This window comes from Muscardinus avellanarius (genome assembly GCF_963383645.1).
Source record: "Muscardinus avellanarius genome assembly, chromosome: 15".
Taxonomy (NCBI): Eukaryota; Metazoa; Chordata; class Mammalia; order Rodentia; family Gliridae; genus Muscardinus; species Muscardinus avellanarius.
The window spans coordinates 38072450-38088144 of NC_137801.1; the positions used below are offsets into that span (position 1 = coordinate 38072450).

Sequence of the window (15695 nt, forward strand, 5' to 3'; positions counted from 1 at the left end):
CTTCCTTAGCTTCAGGCCAAAGAGTTTCAATAAATCAATAAGTCTAAATGCATGGCACCAAGATGAAAGTTTCAGTCGTAACAAAAACTGTTCCAAGGCCATGGGCTTTTGAGTTTGTCCAGTTGACACAGAAATAAGTGTTAGCTCTCTCAAGAATTTCTTAAGCCATGTTTCCTACAGAGAAAAGCCTGCAGTGTATCTGTGTATATTAATGGTAAGTTGGCCAGTTGACAGGCAGATGTTCCATAGATACTTGACAGAAACAGGTTTGATTCTAGCACTTTGCTAGCAAATTATAGTCATTTCACTGAAAGAACACAAAATATGCTAAAAGAAAATCAGCGTGGATATATAGACTCCTAAATAAAACTAATGCTATCAGAGTGAAATAAAAACAAACAACTTATTTGGTTAAATTAAATATTATAGCCAATTACCTCTTATAATTTTTTTTTTTTTTTGAGGGTCTGGGGATGGAACCCAGGGGCATTTGACCTCCAAGCTACACCCCTGCCATAATTTTTATTCTTTATTTTGAAACAGGGTCTCACTAAGTTGCTGAGACTGATCCTCCAGTCTCAGCCTCCCAAATGCTGGGATTACAAGCATGCGCCACCACGCCTGGCTATCTTATAAGTCCTTTTTATGTAGAAAAATATACTATCAGAAAATGTCAACAACTGAGGATATAAAGCAAGGAAATGAAGCATTTGTATTTCCATGCCCAGACTGAGTTTTTTATTTTTTAATTTTTTTTGTGGTTATGGAACCCAGGGGCATTCTACCTCCGCGCTATACCTTAGCCCTATTTTTATTTTTATTTTTATATTTCTGCGGTACTGGGGATGGGACCTAGGGGCATTGTACCTCCGAACTATACCCCCAGCCCTATTTTTTATTCTTTATTTTGAAACAGGGTCTCACTGAGTCACAGGGCCTCACTAAGTAGCTAAGGCTGTCCTCGAACCATGATTCTCCTGACTCAGCCTCCCAAATGTTGGGATTACAAGCATGAGCCACCACTCCTGGCTCCAGATTTTTTTAAATTTTTTTAAATTTTTATGTGGGTCTGGGGATGAAACCCAAGGGCATTTGACCTCCGAGCTACACCCCCTGCCCTAATTTTTATTCTTTATTTTGAAACCGGGTCTCACTGGGTTGCAGAGGGCCTAAGTAGCTGAGGCTGTCCGCGAACCGTGATCTTCCAGTCTCAGCCTCCCGAATGCTGGGATTACAAGTGTGCGCCACCACGCCCGGCTCCAGATTGAGTTTAAAAAGATCTTTCAGTCAACTGCCCACTAAGCAGGATGTTAGATATAAAGCTACTTTATAGACTACTCCAGGCATGGCTAAAGATTTTGTCCTTTATGTATAGCACTGTTTATGAACATTGATCAGTGCCATTTAGATCCATGAAAAGGGTTTGATCTATAAAATTCTCTTTAAGTAGCACCCAGAATATAATGTAGCATTTGTTTCCATTTGTTGATAACCTAGAGAATTATATAAGGCATAACTGGTACTGCAGATGGCAAGGTCAGGAAATGAAGAGATGGAGATATAGAATATGTTAAAGACAATCTGTTCTAATGGAAGTTAAAGCCATGAAAACTGAAGAATATAAATATATAAGTATATAAATATATAGTGCTGGGGTCAAGCCTAGGACCTCATACAGGCTAAGCAAGTGCTGTACACTGAACTCTATCTCAGCCCAAGGTCCATTTTTTTTTGTGTGGTCCTGGGGGTGGAACTCAGGGGCTTCTCTACCTCCGGGCTATACTCCCAGACCTATTTTATACTTTATTTGGAAAAAGGGTCTCACTAAGTAGCAAAGGCTGGCTTTGAACCTGTGCGATCCTCCTGACTCAGCCTCCCAAGCACTGAGATTACAAGCGTGTGCCACCACGCCCGGCTCCCAAGGTCTACTTTTAAAACATGTATATTAACAAAACATGTAAAAAGATATTTACTTAGAAGTCAAATTTTATTATAGTAAAATAAACTCCTCATGACATTCCTACTTTTCTTGACATAGGATTTGGTTATAATAAATGTATCACTAGAAATTATATATTCTCTCCTCTTCCTATTCAGATAGACAGTAAGAATAATTGTTCTGTTAGTTTTCCAAATAAAGATGTCTGAACTTGACATCAATCAGCAAGTGAAAAGAAACATTTTAAGACCAGTGGATGAAGGCAGTAAGAAAATCTATAAAGTCATTATTTTTGTTTTAGGACATCTATACAGTCGTCTAAGAATTTGGATGTTGCCAAGGACGTGGTGGCGCACGCTTATAATCCCAGCATTCGGGAGGCTGAGGCCAGAGGATCGCAGTTTGCGGACAGCCTCAGCTACTTAGTTAGGCCCTCTGCAACTCAGTGAGACCCTGTTTCAAAATAAAGAATAAAAAAATAGGGCAGGGGGTGTAGCTCGGAGGTCAAATGCCCCTGGGTTCCATCCTCAAACCCGCCCCCCCCCCAAAAAAAAAAAGATTTTGGATGTTACATATATTTTGAATTTAGGGAGCAGCTAGGGGATTTCAGTTGTTTTAGGCCTGCCTGCCTCTCCTTCCTTCCTTCCTTCCTTCCTTCCTTCCTTCCTTCCTTCCTTCCTTCCTTTTCTGTGGTACAGGCATTCTACCTCTGAGCTACACCCCCAGCCCTATTTTTTATTCTTTATTTTGAAACAGGGTCTCACTGAGTTGCAAAGGGCCTCACTAAGTAGCTGAGGCTGTCTGCGAACTGCGATCCTCTGGTCTCAGCCTCCTGAATGCTGGGATTACAAGCGTGCACCATTACTCCTGGTTTCATTATTTCTTATTTATTTATTTATTTACTCCCAGACCTATTTTATATTTTATTTGGAAACAGGGTCTCACTAAGTAGCCGAGGCTGGCTTCGAACCTGCGCAATCCTCCTGTCTCAGCCTCCCAAGCGCAGGGATTACAAGCGTGCACCACCACGCCCGGCTTCATTATTTCTTATTTATACCAGTATAAAAACCTTGAAAGCTACCTCCCTGCCCCTTTCTCTTTTTACTTCAGTCTACCCTTAGACATCTGCTTGATAATCTCATAGGGTAGAGTTCTATTCCTCAAACCATTCCCCTGCTCAGAAACTTCAAATGTTCCCCTCTTTGTGATTTATGCATAAATCCCTTACGGAGATAGTCAAGAAACATAGCTTTACCTCTCTTCCCAAGAAACGTATTCTCTTTCAGTAAAACAGAATTATTGGTAGTTCTTGAACACTTTCTGAACTTCTCTTGCTTAGAGCTTTGCTGGATGGCTTTCTCATCCTTGACTACCTTACCCCTTCCCACCTGTCAAAATCCTACCTCTCCTCTTTAGTTTATCTCATTTCAACTTATTCTACAAACATGTTCCTAAATCTTCCTCTCCTATAAGCCCTGTAGCACATTTTATGTTTACGATGCAAATATTTAAATTTGCCTTATACTTAACCTTTGTATACTAGTTTCAGCTCATGATAAATTGTACCCTCAAGCCCAGATACTTTGTCCTACTATCTTTCCATTCCACAATATACGATACAATATTTTGCACAAAGAAGTTCCATAAATAGCCACTGAATGACTGAAACTGCACTTTAATGGTAATTTTGACAATATTGAAATTGGGGGTGTAAGTTGTTTACACTGCTGGTCAATGGGCTCAATAACTCTTTCCATATCAAGCAAAATGGGGCTCCTTCTTCTTTTTTTCTTTGCTTGGTGCCTTAACTCACTTTTAATGCAATGAGGTTGCCATTCATTAATTATTAAGTTTATCTGCAAAGGCAGAGTATCTTGGTTGGCAATCATAAGCACTAAGACTTAGCCTGCCAGGCAGACGGCCACCGTGACCCCTCTGCGCTGCTGTGGACACCTCTGCTATCCCCACATTAAAAGAAACCTAAGTGCCCTGCTCCATGGGTAAAAAAAAGTGGTAAAGATAAGATGGTGCAAAGATAAACCTGCAGGGGCAGAAACCAAGTGGAGTGGATGTGACTCCTCCCACTGCGGATGTGGGATGGGGAAGCAGCAGTCACTGAATTATTGTTATATCTAAGGTCATGAAAATAACTGATACACAGAGATGGAGAAAGAGAAATACAATGGTACTTAACTACTTCTCAAGTCCATGCTGTAAGGCAGCATTTTACGTAAAACTGCATTAAAAGCAAGGTCCTCCACATAACTCTAAAATAAACCTCTAAATCTGGTAAAGAATAAATCCCTCTTAAGAAAAAGTATTATTTCAAAATTGATTTTCTGTTATACTAAGCTATATATGTATTCTTATTAACACCGTCCTTTGACAATTAGACATACCTTTAGAGACCGTACTGAATCATCAGCCAGACCAATCACATTAACATAAAGTAGATTGCTGTGCTTCAGGAAGAGAACACAGTGATCCTTAAACATGTCCAAGTCTACCACTTTGGTGTTTCTCTTCATGGTGAAGAATAAATCCCAGTTCATAATAGCAGGGGTATCAGCTGCTGTTCTCATTAACTGTGTGGAACAAAGTTAGAAAAGATCTAGATAATAAAATACACAGGCATCCAGAGATAAAAACCCTGAGAACAAGCTCATACTAGATGTTGCTACTTTATGAAGAGTTGAAGTAATTAGCTAGGCATCAGGGTGAAATGTGAATATTACCATGTGAATAAGAGCAGGCTGGCCTGCTGGTGAGCTAGTACTGCCCAGTGGTTAGCTGTCAGTCAAGCATCAGGCACTTGGGTGAGAGCCCTGATGGCCAGCAGATTCTGGACGCATCAGCGAGTCTGAGACCATCCAAACTGCCAATGTGTAAATTCTTGAGATTGTAAGTTTGCTCTTTTAAGTCACCTAAGTTTGGATAGAATATGTTTTTATAATAATTTTTTTAGGCACTATTAAAATATGTAGAAGCATTCACTCTAAGGAAAGAGAAATGGCATTGGTAACATACAGGGAGATAGCATCGGTTTCTACCCTTTAGCAAAAATTTATAAAACCATTACCTGTTAGAGCAAAAAATGTCATTGAGGGGAAGGTCACACTTATTAACAGCCTAAACAGAATCTAGAATTACCTTGAATTCTGTAGGTTCTCCAACATTAGTAAGAATGTATAACTCATCGTCTCTGTGTTCAACATAGTAAAGGACCCCATATATTCGCTTCTGGATAAGTACTGGTGGGTCCCAAGGACTCAGGCCATCAATCAACCACACTTCAGAAGTGGTCTTGTTCATGATGTTTATAGTGAGAAAACGACTATCCTTTGTGAGATAAAGGAAAACAAAATAGCTAGAGAAAGAAGAGAGAGAAACATGAGATCTCAGTACACTTCAGGTATATTATACCTCATTAATGATGACATGTCAGAGGTGGCCAGTACACGTTAACTTATAATGCAGATAGAAAATTTTAAATTTGCTGGGCGTGGTGGCACATGCTTGTAATCCCAGCATTCAGGAGGCTGAAACCTGAGGATGGCAGTTTGTGGACAGACTCAGCAACTTAGTGAGGATCTTCACAACTCAGTAAGACCTGTTTCAAAAAAAAAAAAAAAAAAAAAAAAAAAAAAGGATGAGAGTGTAGCTCGGAGGTAGAATGCTCTGGGTTCCATCCCAGGACTGCAAAAAAACTTTCTTAATTAATGTTGCTTGAACATTTAAAAATTGGCTCTTATTTTTCTTATCTCTCCCAGAGGCATTCAAAATTAATTCTAAAATATAATCACACATGTTTTTCGAATACACAGAGAAGTTGTTCAGAGAACTATAAAGTGAATACCCATACAGCTGAGTACCCCTATAGTTGAGGGAACTATAAAGTGAATGCCCATGTACCTTCTATCACTGCTAACATGGCTGTCTCCTTGCTGATCACCTATATACGCATCCGTGAATCCATCCTTATTGAGATGCAAGGCAAGAAATCATCTGTCACTTAATTACATTAATAGATTTCAGAGCTTTTTGCTTAGGAAAGAAGACAACTTTCTAGAGGAGATATGAAATAGGAAAGAAACGGGAAACAGAGTATATATTTACTTACTATTTCTTTCTTTCTTTATTTAGGCACTGTGGATTGAATCCATCTACCTCTGAGCTATATCCCCAGCCCTATTTATCTTTTATTTGGAAATGGGGTCTTTGCTCTTATTTTTAACATCTTTTTTGTTATTTTTAATTATACTGTTTGTTTTGTGATGACAAATTAAAAGACAAATTACTTCTCCATGTGGTCATGGAGAAGTAAGAAAACAAGTGCCTATATAATACAATGTTTCTTAAAAAAGGAGACAAGGAGCCAGTTGTGGTGGTACACATTTATAATACCAGTACTTGGAAGGCTAAGACAGGAGGATCGCAGGTTTCCAGCCAGCCCCAGCAACTTAGTGAGGTCCTTCACAACTTAGTGAGACCCTGTTTCAAAATAAAAAGAATAAAATTGGGCTGGGGGTGTAGCTGGGAGGTAGAATGCCCCAGGATTCAATCACCAGTACCACAAAATAAAAAAGAGAGATAAGAAATAGTTATATTTTAATCCCTTTTTCTACTTAAAAAAAATTTTTTTTTTAGTACTGGGGATTGAACCCAGGGGCATTCTACCCCCGAGCTATACACCCAGCCCTTTTTACTTGTTTTGAAACAAGGTCTCACTAAGTTGCTGATGGTCTTGCAAAGTTGCTGAGGCTGTCCTTGAATCTGCAATATTTCTCAGACTCTCAAATACTGAGATTACAGGTGTATGCCAACATGCTTAGCTAGAGGGAAATAGTTATTTTTTAGTGACTTAGAAAGGCATTTTATTTTTTATTTATTTATTTATTTTTTTTTGTGGTACTGGGGTTTCTGGAAGCCCTTCTACCTCCGGGCTACACTCCCAGACCTATTTTTACATTTTTATTTGGAAACAGGGTCTCCTAAGCCAGCGTGCGGCTGGCTTCGAACCTGCGCGATCCTCCTGTTTCTGCCTCCCAAGCACGGGGATTACAAGCGTGCGCCACCACGCCTGGCCATTAGAAAGGCATTTTAATTCTGCTTAGATCTTTCCCTTTTGTCTCTATGTGAAACCCCTCTTCTTAGAATGTGTGAATTACATGGCTCTGGAAATACTTGAAGGTAAACGAGTTAATATACAAAATTTACCCATTTTTATTTTATTTTATTTTTTTATTTTTGGTGGTACTGGGGGTGGAACTCAGAGGCTTTCTATCTCCAGGCTATACTCCCAGACCTATTTTCTATTTTATTTGGAAACAGAGTCTCACTAAGTTGCTGAGAGCCTCACTAAGTAGCTGAGGCTGGCTTTGAACCCGTGCGATCCTTCTGTCTCAGCCTCCCAAGTGCAGGGATTACCAGCATGCGCCACCATGCCTGGCTTAAAATTTACCCATTTTTAAAGAATATTTTAGCAGTCATTTTGTTAACATGAACATGATTTTTGGAGATATTCTACAATCAAGATAAAAAACTATCTTTCAACAACCAAATCTGCAGAACTACTAGAAATAAAGATGATAAAAAGTTGGCTGGTAGGGGTTCTTTCTATATACATTTACGTGTGTGTGTGTGTGTGTGTGTGTGTGTGTGTGTGTGTGTGTGTGTTATTGGGGATTGAGCCCATGGGTATTCTACCTCTGAGTTATTTCCTGATTTTATTTATTTATTTCTTGGTACTAGGGATTGAACCCAGAGACATTCTACCTCCAAGCTATACCCCCACATCGATTTTATTTCTTATTTGGAAATGGGGTCTCACTAGGTTTTAGAGTCTTAAATTGCAAAGGCTGGCTTTGAACTTGCACACCTCCTGTTTCAGTCTCCCAAATACTGGGATTACAAGTGTGTGCCTCCACACCTGACTTCCCTATTTTATTTTGAAACAGGGTCTTTTTAAGTTGCTGAGGCTGGCCTCAAACCTGAGGTCCTCTTGTTTCAGCCTCCCAAGTACTGGGATAGTAGGTAAGTGCCACTACACCTGGTCATATTTGTAACAATAACTTTTTCTCAAAGTCAGATGTCCAAAATGGAGCTAATGGGCAGATAAACCAAAATTATAAAGGCAGTTTGGCAAACTTTAACTATGGATTAGTTGGAATAATGTCATACTGTAATCCTATAGATCTCCATTTCTTATTATAAAAACTGGGGACTATACAAGATTTTTTTAAAGTCTTTCTCAGTTTTGAGATTTTAATTAAACAAAGGGCTAATATTCTTGTTTGGGTTATCAATTTCATTGTAATAGATCTAGAGATAAATTCCATTTTTTCGTGCAAAATTTATTTGAACATTTTCCCAATTAGCCAGCTAACTGATATATGAGGTGATGCTAAGGCAAAATTTGCTTTTCATAAATCATTTGGGAACAAGTATCGGGTAAGAGCCAAGGTATCCTGCCAGATAAATTTACTGTTGTTTCCTCCTAAGCCTGTCTAAGTGGTAATACTAACATGAGTCTTGGAGATAACAAGGAATTAAAAGGAATTAGCTTTGGCCGGGCGTGGTGGCGCACGCTTGTAATCCCCGCACTTGGGAGGCGGAGACAGGAGGATTGTGCAGGTTCGAAGTCAGCTGCGCTGGCTTAAGAGACCCTGTTTCCAATTAAAAAAATATATTAAAAAATAGGTCTGGGCGTGTAGCCCAGAGATAGAAGGGCTTCCAGGAACCCCAGTGCCACCAAAAAAAAAAAAAAAAAAAAAAAAAAAAAAAAAAAGGAATTAGCTTTAAGAAAGAATTACCAAAGTTCTAGGGAAGGTAAAATTTAAAGGCCAATGGACATCATGGCTGAAATAAAAGCAATTTGAAATTCAGATAATCTCCATGAAATGGGTAGTAAATTCTGTGTGCAACTGACACCACATTATTCTAGTTATGACTACAGAGACTTATAACTATCGTATGGCAACCCTATTAATATTTAACAACTCCTCTCATACGTTAAAGGTGCAGAGAGAATGTTAATAAGCCGGGTGTGGTGGCGCATGCTTATAATCCCAGCATTTGGGAGGCTGAAATTGGAGGATTAAGGGTTGAGGACAGTCTCAGTTACTATTTAGTGATGCCCTTTGCAACTCAGTGAGATCCTGCTTCCAAATAAAGAATAAATAATAGGGCTAGGGGTGTAGCTTGGAGGTAGAATGTCCCTGGGTTCCATTCCCAGTATGCCAAAAAAACACACAAAAAACCAAACAACAACAACAAAAAAAAGTAGAATGTTAATAACTCAGAATATGCAGTATACCAATGTATTTCAATATAAACAAACTTTAATTTTTTTTTTTTTTTTGGTGGTACTGGGGTGGAACCCAGAGGCTTCCTACCTCTGGGCTATACTCCCAGACCTATTTTATACTTTATTTGGAAACAGGGTCTCACTAAGTTGCTGAGAGCCTCACTAAGTAGCTGAGGCCGGCTTCGAACCTGTGTGATCCTCCTGTCACAGCCTCCCAAGCACTGGGATTACAAGTGGGCGCCACCATGCCCAGCTCCAAAATTGACATCTGAAATCAACCAAAACTGGCACTTTTACTAATGAGAAATATTCTGGAGAAAATGACTTGATTGCCTTATTTTAGTACCTTGGGTCTTTTTCTGTGTAAAAACGTTCATTACGTTTGTTTTCACCAAAAGTGGCTCGATATACATCATGACAGCGAAGGTTCCTCTGGAAGGTGTAGAATAAGACATCCTCATCTTCTTCATCCTTTACCCATTCTGAAAAAAAGTAACTAAAAGAGTTAGACAATGCCACCTATATATAGTTAAACAAAAGAAGTAACACATTCTAATTTTTAATGCCAAAGAGATATTCAAGTTTATATCTAGAAATCTACATATAACAGGCTGTAGCTAATCTGTGTTATACAAGCCTGAGAGTTTTCCAGAGAATAAAACACTACTAGATCAATTTCACATTTTCAAGCAGGTAGTTTCAGCATAGTTAACTTACTTTCCTTCCTTCCTTCCTTTATTTTTTTGGAGAGGGGGGTGCCAGGGATTAAACTCAGGGGCATTCTACCTCTGAGCTACGCCCCAGCCCTATTTTTTATTCTTTATTTTGAAACAAGGATTCACTAAGTTGTGGAGCGCCTCACTAAGTAGCTGAGGCTGGCCACATACTTATGATCCTTTTGTCTTCGCTTCCCAGGTACTAGGATTACAAGTGTGGGCCACCACACCTGGTCTACTTAAGTTTCTAAATAAGAGCTAAATGTTCAGTATTTAGGAAACACATTACTTAAGTCCCAATTGCTTTCAGAGGATGAATTATGTTTAAGTCTACCATTTATAATTTTTTTTTTGTGGTATTGGGGATGGAACCCAGGGGCATTCTACCTCTGGGCTATACTACCACATCTATTTTTATATTTTATTTGCAAACAGGGTCTTACTACATTGCCGGGAACATCACTAAATAGCTAGCTGAGGCTGCCTTCAAACCTGCGCAACCCTCCGGTCACAGCCTCTCAAGTACTGGAATTAGAAGTGTGCGCCACCACACCCGGCTACCACTTTTTAAGTCTAAAGAAACACTGGATCACTTTCTGTCATGCCTTTTTTTGTTTGGTTTCTAGCCATAGCGTATCTCAAACTACCGAACTGATTTTAATGCTGGTTCTTGATCTCACCAGAACCAGCCAATAGAAGTTTGCACACAATGTCATGACTGCCATCTGGCTGACACTGCCTGTAAATCAGCATCTATGATATACATCCTGATTTCAGAGGTTAAAAATGCACAAAATATATTTCTTAGATGCCAGTGAAGAGGGTATAATTTCAACTCACCTCAAAAACATTTAGTTGAACCAAGGGAAAAATGAAGGCAATGAAAAGGGAGGACAAGGTGGGAATATATGTAACACTTGATGGCAAATGATAAAATTTAAAACTGGTTTTATTTTTAAAAGTAATCACAACTAGCTGGGCGTGGTGGTGCACGCTTGCAATCCCAGTACTTGGGAGGCTGAGACAGGAGGATCACAGGTTTGTGGCCAGCTTCAGCTACATAGTGAGGCACTCCACAACTTAGTGAGACCCTGTTTCAAAATAAAGAATAAAAAAATAAGGCTGGGGGTATCTTGGAGGTAGAATGCTCCTAGGTTCAATCCCTAGTACCCACGCCCACATATACATACATTAACATAAAATAAAAAATCCAAACTTAAAATATTGTGATGAAACTTATGTGCAAAGACTTGGTCTATGTGACAAACTGATAATTACTAACATATCAAAATACACTATACAACTGTATACACTAAGACTTTAAAAATCATGAACATTATATTTATTTATTTATTTATTTATTTATTTATTTATTTATTTAATTTTTTGTGGTACTGGGGGTGGAACCCAGGGGCTTTCTACCTCCGGGCTATACTCCCAGACCTATTTTCTACTTTATTTGGAAACAGGGTCTCACTAAGTTGCTGAGAGCCTCACTCAGTAGCTGAGACTGGCTTCCAACCTGTGCGATCCCCCTGTCTTAGCCTCCCAAGGGCTGGGATTATAAGCGTGCGCCACCACGCCCGGGTATGAGCATTATTTTAAAATAACCTATTTAGATACAATTATAGGAGGGAAGACCCCTTGAAAGAGAGTCACACAGGAAGGTGTGGAGTCCACAGGGAGAAATGAATCAGGCACTCATTGGACAAAAACCCCCACAAGTCTCAAAAGTGTGGGCATTTTTCTTACTGTTTCCCTCCCAACAGAGAGGACTGGTTGGTGGCTTACCGAAGCTGGACACGTTGGGGAAAGAAGCTTCCATTACAGGCTGGTCACTGAGCTTCACAACTATGCAGGTGGATGCTTCTGAATCTTCAGTTCTTATCTTGGCGGCCACATATTTCTCATCTGGAGCCACTCTGATACAATCAATGAAAGGCTGGTCTAATTTAAGTTCCTCCAAGTTAAATAAAACTTCATAATTTTCATTGTCTGCTGTATAATGAAAAGTATGGAAGAGGTAAGTCCACAAGGTGTACTTTAAGAGAATTTTAAACTATATTTAATGTGTGTGTGTGTGTCTGTGTGTGTGGCATTGGGGATTGAACTCAGGGACATTCTACCTCTAAGATACACCCCATCCTTATTTTACTTTTATTTTGAAACAGGGTCTAGCTAAGTTGATGAGATTCTCACTACTTGCTGAGGCTGTCCTCAAACCTGTGATCCTCCTGTCTCAGCCTCCCAAGTTCTAGGATTACAAGCATGTGCCACCACATCTGGCTCATATTTAATGTTTTAAATTAGCATTCCTCTTCTATAAGAGGCCCTATTCTGGCTTCTTTCAACAATTAATAGCAGCTGACTTAATGATAAATGGCACCAGCTACTTAATGTTATCAAGTAGTATGTTACTCAATATTCTTCTATGCATCAATCTGTGAGACATTTGATATTGTTATAGTCTAGTAACTAAAGACCACACAGAAGTTAAAACAGAATATAAAAGAATAACTAATATATTCAAGTGCCTAGCACAGTACTTGAGCATAGTATGTGCTCATAGTATGTGCTCAAAAATATGCTGCTAAAGTTCTCCCTACCAGAGCTTTTACAGTGTGTGTGTGTGTGTGTGTGTGTGTGTGTGTGTGTGTACGTGTGTGTGTGTGTGTGTGTGTGTGTGTGTGTGTGTGTGTGTGTGTGTGTTTTACTGGAGATTGAACCCGGGGCATTCTACCTCCGAGTTATATACCTCCAGGCCTATTTTATTTTCCATCTTGAAACACGGTCTCGCTAGGTTGCTGATGTTTCACTACATTGCTGAGGCTGGCCTCAAACCTTTGATCCTTTGTGTTAGCCCCCCAAATACTGGGATTATAGGAGTGCACTACTGTGCCTGGCATAAAGATTTTTAAAAATTTCTTCTGTACCTTTGAGGTATTTGTATTAAACTTCCCATAAAACTGAAATCTGAAAAATTAGAGCATGCTAAAAGAAAAAATTGAGCCGGGCGTGGTGGCGCATGCTTGTAATCCAGCATTAGGGAGGCTGAGACTGGAGGATCGCGGTTCGTGGACAGCCTCAGCTACTTAGTGAGGCCCTCTGCAACTCAGTGAGACCTGGTTTCAAAATAAAAAATAAAAAATAGGGCAGGGGGTGTAGCTCAGAGGTAGAATGCCCCTGGGTTCCACCGCCAGACCCGCAAAAAAAAAAAAAAAAAAAAAATTGTGGTATACCTTCTTCATCTTTGGAACGAACCAAGCAGCAACCTTCTTGATAATAAACAAAACCACCATGCTTGACCTGATAATAAAAAGAAAGAAATGGTTTACTTACTAATATTTCTTTTTTTCTTTTTTGGTTTTGGGGATTAGACTCAGGGGCTTTCTACCTCTGAGCTACACCTCCAGCCTTGTTTTACTTTTTATTTGGAAACAAGTTCTTGCTAAATTGCTGAGGCTGCCCTTGAACCTGTGATTTCTCATCTCTGCCTCCCAAGTACTAGGATTACAAGCATGTAACCTGGTTACTTAATAATAATTTAATTAGCCTTTTAATGATCTGACTATTCAAGATGAAGAGGAAGTTCATTTGAATAAACACATATGAATTATAAAATAGTCCACTTGTTTTAATATAGTTCGCATGTATGTTGATTTTTGTATATTCAGAATCACTGGAGGGGTTTCTAATACATAAATGCAAGAGGCATAACAAAATCTCTTGTTGGTTCTCATGACTGTATAAACCATATTTTGGGAATATCTGGTCTCTGTGTAGTAGAAACAGGACAATAAAGTAGTTTCTTTAAAATAATGAAAATTGATATAAATCAAGTAGCTTAAAAATAGTCCAAGATGTAGATGAGAAAACTGTGACTTGTAATAGTTTGAAAACTCAAGTCAATAACTTTTTGAGATCATCCCTTTAAAATATGCTATCACCACTTGACAGAGTCTTGATTTTACACAAAGTACCCTTTGTGGAGTGACAAATATAGCCTGAGATTAAGAAAACAAATAATATAAATAAATATATAAATAGTATTACTGTCTAACACTTACATATGGTAAAATACATTTATTACCTGCTACTTGCTGGCGTAATTTGAATCTGGAATTCCACAGCCAGGTATGGTGGCACACACTTGTAATCCCAGCATTTGGGAGGCTGAGACAGGAGGATCAAGGTTCGTGGACAGCCTCAGCTACTTAGTGAGGCCCTTTGCAACTCAGTGAGACCTGGTTTCAAAATAAAGAATAAAAAAAATAGGGCTGGGGGCGTTGCTCAGAGGTAGAATGCCCCTGGGTTCCATCCCCAGTACCGCAAAAAAAAAAAAAAAAAAAAAAAAAAGAATCTGGAAGTCCTATTGATTGCTATTTTCATTCTACTATGTATGAGATTTCCATACACAGTCTGGTTTTTTTCCCCAGTTTTATTGAAAGATGTTCAACCTGTTTGTTCAATCTATTTCTTTTTTTCTTTTTGTGGTACTGGGGATGGAACCCTTCTACCTCCGGGCTACACTCCCAGACCTATTTTATATTTTACTTGGAGACGGGGTCTCTTAAGCCAGCGCGGCTGGTTTCAAAACTGCACCATCCTCCTTGTCTCCGCCTTCCAAGCACGGGGATTACAAGCGTGCGCCACCACGCCCGGCTTGTTCAATCTATTTCAATGAAATCATTTGTGACTGGTAACCATTAAATGGCTAGCTTTCATAGTATTATACTACAGTGAATTTCCTTTTATATAAAAAAGTAGCTGGAACAAGCAAATACTTTTCTAATAATAAAGAATAGGAATTAGTATAATTTGAACTTCTCCTTCGGATATTTAAAAAATGTTTTGAAGCAGAAATGTTTATTTCCCCCAAACAATATATTATACTTCAAAATATATCTTAGTTTTTATCTTTAAATTTATTCTAAGAATCACACTGTACTTATTCTTTGCTCTTTAATCTTTTCAGCATATTTTAAAGGCCCAAAGCAGTATAATCTGTATGGGAGATCGTGTCTATAAATTATAAGGTATCTCATTTGCATCTTAACTGGTAATTTCAGATTTTACTTTAAAAAATATGATATATCTTACCTCTGCATTGATGATTTCATATTCATCTTGTGGTTGTGTTTCTAACTTTGTTCTTACTTTTTCAAATAAATCCATGTTTTCTGAAGGGGAGTTTTCGTTTTCTTGTTTAAGAGGCAGATAGTCCTAGAAAAAGTTTTGTTGGTATGATCAAAATATTTCAAACTATGGAAAAAACATCTTTGCTTTCTAAAGAAAATTCTTATTTGCTTTTCATGCAAACATTACAATATTATGTCTATTCTTATGAAATAACATGTGTTTCACCAGTCTATACTTATGGATTATTGTTTCACAGATCTTATATTTTTTCAAGTTCATCAGTAAAATGATTTCGTTTAATTGTAGGACTGTGAATTCAATGCAGAGGCATTATCTCACTGAGCAACACCCCCTAGCCGTTTTTAAATTTTTATTCTAAAACATGGTCTTGCTAAATTGCTGAGGCTGGCCTTGAACTTGTGATCCTCCTGTCTTAGCCTCTCAAGTAATGAGATCAGTCCTGTGCCACCATATCTGGCTTCTTCTCATTTAAAAATGTAAACAAAGAAAAACACTATACACACTTGCCTGTTATACTATCATTTTTTTTTAATAAAAAACTCTTATAGAGTAAATCGTTTAGATACAGAAGTAC

General features: G+C 38.6%; 1 protein-coding gene across 3 annotated transcripts in view; it reads right to left on the bottom strand.

Annotated features, from left to right (window-relative positions):
- PREPL (prolyl endopeptidase like) overlaps positions 1–15695 on the bottom strand; it is a gene marked incomplete at both ends in the record, with an annotated part of 39965 nt that overhangs the window by 10164 nt on the left and 14106 nt on the right. For 2 of the 3 annotated variants that reach the window (XM_080711718.1, XM_080711716.1), the window contains 6 exons: positions 4339–4524; positions 5090–5306; positions 9592–9727; positions 11753–11959; positions 13201–13267; positions 15062–15184. In XM_080711718.1, the coding sequence (XP_080567844.1) occupies positions 4339–4524; positions 5090–5306; positions 9592–9727; positions 11753–11959; positions 13201–13267; positions 15062–15184 (936 nt within the window). The remainder of the gene's footprint in view (positions 1–4338; positions 4525–5089; positions 5307–9591; positions 9728–11752; positions 11960–13200; positions 13268–15061; positions 15185–15695) is intronic. The other variant, XM_080711717.1, reaches the window with a different exon arrangement.